The sequence below is a fragment of the Suricata suricatta genome, chromosome X (genome assembly GCF_006229205.1).
Source record: "Suricata suricatta isolate VVHF042 chromosome X, meerkat_22Aug2017_6uvM2_HiC, whole genome shotgun sequence".
Taxonomy (NCBI): Eukaryota; Metazoa; Chordata; class Mammalia; order Carnivora; family Herpestidae; genus Suricata; species Suricata suricatta.
In genome coordinates, this window is record NC_043717.1 from 16625067 (window position 1) to 16633229 (window position 8163).

An 8163-nucleotide genomic window follows, 5' to 3' on the forward strand; every position below is an offset into this window, starting at 1 on the left:
GCTAATTGCTAGGTCATAGGGGAGTTCTATGGATAGTTTTTTGAGGAACCTCCACCCTGTTTTCCAGAGCGGCTGCACCAGTTTACATTCCCACCAACAGTGTAGGAGTAGGAGGGTGCCCGTCTCTCCACACCCTCGCCAGCATCTATAGTCTCTTGATTTGTTCATTTTAGTCACTCTGACTGGCGTGAGGTGGTATCTCAGTGTGGTTTTGATTTGTGTTTCCCTGATGATGAGTGATGCTGAGCATCATTTCATGTGCCTGTAGGCCATCTGGATGTCCTCTTTGGAGAAGTGTCTGTTTATGTCTTCTGCCCACTTCTTTACTGGGTTATTTGTTTTTTGGGTGTGGAGTTTGGTGAGTTCCTTGTAGATTTTGGATACTATAGTCATTTTCTTTGAATCCTGGCACAGTACTGATGAAATAGCTAATGTGTCACCCACACAAAATGATAAAGTAATTCAGTGTAGATCGTGCCTGTTGTAAATATCTGGAAAATAGTGTTTCCTCAAGCTGATGTACACAGCCGTACGATCAGCTTCCTTTTGTCATGTGCACACACTCAGCATTTATAAATGGCGATTTAGAAGCCATAACTATTAAACATCCATGTGGAGGACCAGGTATTCCAAAATGTTCTTCCCTAGACTTTTGGAAAGAGATTTTAAACAAGGCTATAAATTGGGGTTTTTTTTTAATATATGCAGCAGTGAAATGAAAAATGTTTCCTCATTTATGAATGTTCCGATGGGTGTTAGGTGGGTAGATCTTAATAAAGAAGCATGAAGAAGAAAAATGGTTCCAGTTCCTTCTGTTAAATTCCTGGGCATGTCACCTTCACTATGTTTGTAATATTGAAATGTGCTATGTTAGCACATTTAATGTGCAAAGCCAATGTGTATAGTTATCTCTATGTGCAAAGACTTATTATGTGAACATGCACGGAAAAAGGATGATGATACTTAATATTAGGCACTTTCAAGTTATCAAACCTCAATGCACTGCGTTTTTTTTTAATAAGGTAAGACTTTCAGCACTTGATTTGATATGGTCACATATGATAGAAATTGTAAGTGGATATATTCAATAAGTAGACATGATATTGATTCAGGAAGGGGTTAATGGTGGTGCATATTCTTAACTGAATCTCTTCTCTCATCTTTTCAAAAATTGGGAATCAGATTCCATTTCTCCTAGAAATTTATTGTAAGAATTATAATAACTAAAGACATGAACAAGCAGGGTTCCACATGACTCCATATGGCTAATATGTGGTAATTTTTTTCTTTTGTATGTAGATATTTGAACGAGAAGGGATATGGAAGATATTCTTTGAGATAAAGAGAGCTTTAGAGAGGGCTTCTCAGTCCCAGCACCTTTACCAGTATCAGGAATGGCTGTTGTCAAGGGAAATGTTCTCCTAGGAGGGTTACAGAGTATTTGTAAAATTTGGCAAAATGGTGAGCCATTTTCCAGCTATGTTGCCTTCATCCCCCTCTTTACTACCTGACACTCTATTGAGTTTTCCCCTAACCTCACTTCTGTGGATCAATACAATCTGATGTGCTCATTCATGCTCAGACACTGAGGACTTAGTAATAATAGTAAACACTTACACTGCTAGCTGTTCTAAGTTACATTTGCTAACTCATTTAATCTTCACATCAACCCTGTAAATTTGCTATTATTATTATCCCTGTTTTATAGTTGAGGAAACTGAAGCCAAAGGCAGGGAGGGAAGGAGTAAGAAAATTGCCCATAGACTCATGGAAGTATGGGACCAGAATTAAGTATTGTATTTGCATTTGTAAAGGGACGAGGTGGAGAGGGAAATAATTAACAGAAAGTTCCAACATGCTCTTTTCTGGCTTAATAGTGATGGAATTACAGTTAAAAGAGAGATTTGGGAAGCAGAGTGGAGGCTTGTCAATGCCCTTCAAATTGCTTCAAGCAAGCAGCTGCCTTGTCTTATCCAGAAGACTGGCCTTGCTTATTAAGATTTGGCTGCAAGGCCTCTGTGGTGGGCACATGCCAAACTCCAGCTGGGCTGAGCAGATGGAGGGTGTGCTCCAGCTCTGTGAGCAAAGCAAAGGACTCCCAGAGACCATAGGTGGGCTGGAGACCAGTGCTCACAGCCAGTGCTCACAGGCCTTGTCAGAGGGCCAAAGGCTGGTCTTGGCTTTCTACTGGGGTACAACCTCTTCACGTATGAGATGGGGGAGCTACTGGCTGTGATAGAGGTGGCCTGTTGTGTTCAGGGATGGTATGTTATGATCTACATTTCATATAGTGCTGACCTGAATTCAAGGCTGGACAACAAAACTAGGTAAGTAAGCAATTCCAGTTTTGCAAATTAGATAATTTTTTAAAGGGTGGTTGTATGAGTTCTTTATTTATTTATTTATTTATTTATTTATTTATTTATTGACAGAGAAAGAGAGAGAGAGCACGTGCACACACGTGCATAAACAGAGCAGAGTTAGAGAATCCCAAGCAGACTCCATGCTGACAGCAACTAAGCATGAGACTCAGTTGAGAATCCCAACTCAGGACTCCATACCACAAACCATGAGATCATGACCTGAGCTGAAATCAAGAGTGGGACTCTCAACTGACTGAGCCACCCGGGTGACCCTCTATAGGTTATTTTTAATTCATATTCCATTTTCGCCTTCAACCTATGGGACTACAGGTATCAAACCCACAAAATCCTACTTAACTCACCTTGTAGCCAAGCCAAGCTGCCTTACTGCTCCCCTTGCAATGTTTCCAATGGAAACCTACTCCAAGGTCTAGCCAAGGCCTTGAGTCATTAGATCCTCCCCCTACTTAAAAGCCCTGAGAGCTCATCTCTGCTCATATAATAATGGAACACCATCCTCAGCTCCACCCTCCTAGCCCGTGAGCCCCACGAGAAAGGTATAGCTCAGTTCCAGAGATACTCCTGTGGTCTCTGGATCTCTGTGGATACCTCACTCCCTCCATCCTGTGAAGAACATTGATTAGCCATTTGTACATGTGGCTGGTCATAAAGTAAGTGTTCACAAACAGGCTGTATCAGTTCTTGTCTATTTTAGAATGCGCTGGAACCATCAAACTAGGGATAAAAATGAGAGCAAAATGTTCTTCCAACCCCCTAACTGGGACACTTGTGAGGAAGAAAGTACCAGTTGTACAGAGAACTGTAGGTCATCTGAATACCACAGGGGAAGATGAGATGCAAACCTCCAAAACCATTGTTACAACCATCCGTGTAGTGAGGAAAAAGGTCAAGCCACCTTCTGACTGAATGCAATGGTAGTGACAGACACGGCTTAGGGAAACACAGGAAGAAAACCTAATTTCAGATAAATGCAGGTGTGGGAAGAGTTCTGCTGCCCTCTCTTCAACCTCTCCATGCCTTTTTCTTACAATGTGCAAAACAATAGACCAAGGAGTCGTTAATAAGTAGATAAATTGATGAACAATCATTTATTGAATGGTTGGTAGGCTGTGCTGTGTCCGTGGTATCACTGACTCATCTCAGCAACCCTCTGAGGAAAAGAGTGAATCATATTTGGCAGACATAGGCTCAGAAATACTTGACCAAAGTCCCAGAGGGAGAGCCAGTGATTATGAGCTAACTGGATAGCCAAGTCAGTAGCATCAGAGTTTGAGGTTATGTACTATAAGAGCAGGGTAGTGCTGGGCTTTTACAACTTGTATGTTCAAACTTTTTATTGATCAGAGGTGACCTAGTGGCTGAAATTCCAGAACTTGGTGATATCACTCAAATAGTCCCATCTCCTTCTTTGAAAACTTATCTCTCTATTCATAGGAGGCTGGAACAACTAACTTGGGACCATCAGGAATTATTTATGGGGGAAAAAGATTAGATGAGGGGCAACCAAAGTTTTATTAGGAAACTTTGAAATGGTGATAGGTGTTCTTTGGGGGCAATTACCAAAAAGGACACCTACAAAAGTTCAAAAAAAGTCTTTTTAAAAAGATAAAATGCAGTTAGCTATGCCCTGTGGCTTTGTTGAATTCGAGTTTCCTTGTCTTGTGCTAATGACATGCTCCAAAACCTGCATTTATTTTTCAGAATTAGACTTTTCAAGTTTCATCAGAAAAGTCACAGCTGGGAAAGAAATAGAGATCTTGGGGAGGGCACCCTTCTCTATTTAATGCACTTATTATGAATTTTAGCCTTCATTTCAGCCGAGTGGGCATCTGAATTCAGAGGAAAGGTAAAGAATTAGAGGGAGGAAAAAAAGACATAAATTGATAGACTCTCTTGCAAAGTCCTCTTTTCAAAAGAAATACCCAGAGGTTGGGGCTTTTGATTTGAATCCGCAAGTAATTTAACGTGCTTATTACCTATGCTCCCACTGGGGTTCGTCACTCATCAGAAGCTGTACTAAATACATCCTGCCCGGTTCAGACTAAGCTCCAAGTAAAACCTTACTGAGCTAGTGACTGTTGCCAGACCAAGAGCATTTGAGAGGCTATGCTCCCCCCACTGCGCACACACACTATCAACAAACTAGATGTTAAAGTCAGCATCTTCAAGTAACTTCACCCCTTAAAGGGCTGCAGAGAAGTAAGGATCAGCGTGTTTCGTGGCTAAGTGAGCAAGAAAGTCAAAGAAATGCATATACTTTGTGATGCCTTCCTGACCCACATCCATTCATGCCTCCCTTGTCCTGGAGAGCGGACCGTCAACCTTGCTTTTGCCCCGCTCTAGTCAGGAGTCTGCAGGAGAAAGACAGGGCTGAGCTCTGCCACTAAGTTTTCCTCACCTCCTCCGCTTCTGGAGTACACTCTTTTCTTCTGGGGGGTTGCCCAGCTCCCGGCCGAAAGGCTCCCATGGGGATGTTGATATTTGCCTAAAAGAAAAAAGCAGGGAAGATTTAGCCCAAAAATAGTAGGAACTTGGAATGACACGCGGAGACTGTAATCACTGTGATGAAAAACACATCTGAAAAGTACATCTTTAAAGCTTTGTACCTCAAGGAAATTGCCATAATGACAGTACAAAAATATGCAAAGGGAAATTTGACTTCCATTTATTACAGACTTCTGGTACTCATCTTTAGGTCTGCGCAGTGATCTCATAATTCCATATCGGATAGAAGAATTTCAAGACAGTTTGTTCTGGCTGTTGCCCTCCTGTGGCACTTCATATCTTCCTCTCCCTCAGATGAGGAAGGAACACATAAGCACAGGAAAGGAGGACGCAGCATGCAAAGAAGCCATCCCACACCTTAGCCCCTCCTTCAGGTTCCTTCAGATTTCCCCTAGGAGGGGCACATTCACACCTCCTAAACCCCTTCCTCCTTTCTGTAGTGTCCTGTGGCTGTTCCAGCACTTTCTATGGTCTCTGTAATTCACTCTCCTCCACCTTCTCCCCAGCACACCACTGTGGGTCAGTGTGTAAGGAAAGTGCTGGAAAGCCAAGTTCATTGGTATCACACTTCATAGATTCTTGTCCTTCATTAAGATAACACGCTAATGTCCATCCCCAGTAAACATAAAATGTCTTCTAGTAAACATGAAACAGGCTAAATGTTAAAATATGTGAGGAATACATACTGACACAGCAATTTGAATCTGGGGGAAAGAATTTGTAAATTTGTATTTTATCCATATTTCATCTGATATCAAAAGGCAAGAATGTTTAATGCAGACCAACCAGGAGCATCACTCACATAAAACAAGCATTACAACTTCTTTTTTAAGGTAAAACCTAACTTTTTCCACTTAAGATAAAGTCTTGCCTTATGAGTAACTGGATATACGAACTTGAAATGTTGAAACTGTACTGTGATGTTATGCTTAAAAATGATGCCTGAGGGGCGCCTGGGCTGCTCGGTCGGTTAAGCGTCCGGCTTCAGCTCAGGTCAGATCTCACGGTCTGTGGGTTCCAGCCTCTCATCGGGCTCTGTGCTGACAGCTCAGAGCCTGGAGCCTGCTTCAGATTCTGTGTCTCCCTCTCTCTGACCCTCCCCTGCTCGCGCTGTCTCTGTCTCTCAAAAATAAATTTTTAAAAAATGATGCCTGAGAAAGGGAACAAAATATTTAACTACCTGTGATACAGTTTGGGCAATTTGGGTACCACATCCAACAACATTACTAGGAAATGTGGTAAGGTCCATTTGGAAATGCCTGATATGAACTCTGTTGCTAGGGGAATGTTTAACTCAAGACACAGGAACTATCCAGGGTCCATGTTCAGGAAACATGGCAGATCTGTGTTCTCCCAAGAGAATGGAGTGACATTTTCCCCCTAGGGTCTTTAAAACTCCCTTTTGTACTAGAATAATGCTGATCCCACAGAAAGGAAACAGATCCAAAGGTTGTGGTGGGTATCAAGAAGGTAAATCACCATTCGTAGGGCCACCAAACCAAGGAGTATTTTCGATCAGTGTGTACCATATATGCCAAAATATAAGTGCAGCACAATCTTAGAGGAAGTCATTTTGGAAAGCCTAAGGCTGAATCATCTATGCTATTCTTCTGTTTATTGGAAATATCAGTGGCCTAGAGTGGGGGGGGGCATATGACAAGGGGGAAAATATGTCTTATACTGTGGCAAATATGGTAGCATACTTCGTGAATTCCAAGATGTACCTCTTTTAATATTTCCACAATCAAAATGTGTCTTACAACCAGTGGTTTCTTAAATATTTCATTGGCATATTTGTTTTCTTTTTTAGCAGAGCATGAAATAATGGTATTTTACAATTGACAGTGTCTTAGATTGGATTAAATATCATTATGGTCCTGAAATAAGATCAAAACAATGTAAGACCTGCAGAAGTTTATCCATATTGAACTAATAGCTATCTCCATTTCTACAGTATGATTAAAAAAGGGGGAAAGTCAGTATAGGGACTGTTGGGGAGAACGTTAACCAGTTAAAAGTTTAATTATATCATCGCTACCCTGACCCATTTATTGAGACAGAGGGTGTCTTCCTAATAGTGAATTGAAGTTAACATACAGTTTCTGAAAGACCTGATTGCTGAACTAACCTATTTAATGAAATGTGCATGCTCTGTAGTAGGTTGTAGCTTTCAGTAAAGGAACACAAAAAGGTTATCCAGGATAATGTATTCAGTAAAGGACATGCTATGGGAAACCACCTTTTCCTGCTCAGAGTTTAGTTTTAGCAATGCATGTAGCCTCTCCATGGTAAACGGGTGGCTTATGCTAGGAAAAGAGCCCACTGCTAGGAGTTGTTACAGATATTCTGTACTTGAAAAAGTGACAACTGTTCTGGGCCTCATCTTTCCTATTTGTAATATGCACGTTAGGCCTCGTCAGAACCCTTCCTTCAAGTAAAGTATTGTGAGAACATCTAAAATGCAAACTAGGTGGAGGTAGAACTGCTCTGGCTAAGTAGTAGGGACCCCAGAACCCCGTCTGCTTCTCCCAAGCTCCCAAGCCCAGCCCTGACAGGTTCCTTCAAATGTGGGGGGCCATGTCTGGCAACGCTTGATAGAGATCATCCCTAAGTGGATGAGTATTAAGATGTATTTTAAATGTTTGATCTTCCCATTGGTAAGTCGTCCGTCATTTACTAAACTAGCATAAGACCATGTGATATTTTATATGTTCAGTTTCGTTTAAATTGCAGCTCTAGAGAATTCTGTTGCTCTAAGTGAGAGTTCGTCCTCATAGGGTGGTGGTTAGATGGTAAAATATCACAAGACCACATTCCCACGATCGCTACCCCACATCCTTCTGTTAGTCATATGTCTACCAACATCTGACGTTTTGATGTTTGAAGAAATGTCAGAAATAAGCAGAATAATGGCATGAGCTTTAAAAATGGTTCTCACTAGGGTTGTCTTTTTTTTTTTTTTTAATGTTTTTACATTGTAGTACTTGTTTTGCTTGTTGGTGGTGTTTGCTTATTTAATACATTCCGTCAAGGACAGAAATTACATGCTGGTTTTTTTTTGTTTTGTTTTGTTTTTTGTTTTTTCCCCTAGGAAGTGTGTCTTGGGTTTTTCCCTTATTATTTTCGTTACTTTTTTTTTTCCTCTTCTTTTTTTGGTGGTGGGGGTAGTTATGTTTAAATGAAGTTGCTTTTACAACACCAAAGACTTAATCATCCATTTCCTACATATAAGGTAGCTACTTTTTTACATGGACCTCAAGTATATTGTAATATT

General features: G+C 41.0%; 1 protein-coding gene across 1 annotated transcript in view; it reads right to left on the reverse strand.

Annotated features, from left to right (window-relative positions):
• Nucleotides 1–8163, reverse strand: part of SMPX (small muscle protein X-linked) — a 24255-nt gene that overhangs the window by 2144 nt on the left and 13948 nt on the right. The window contains exon 3 of the mRNA XM_029930955.1: nt 4783–4869. Within this exon, the coding sequence (XP_029786815.1) occupies nt 4783–4869 (87 nt within the window). The remainder of the gene's footprint in view (nt 1–4782; nt 4870–8163) is intronic.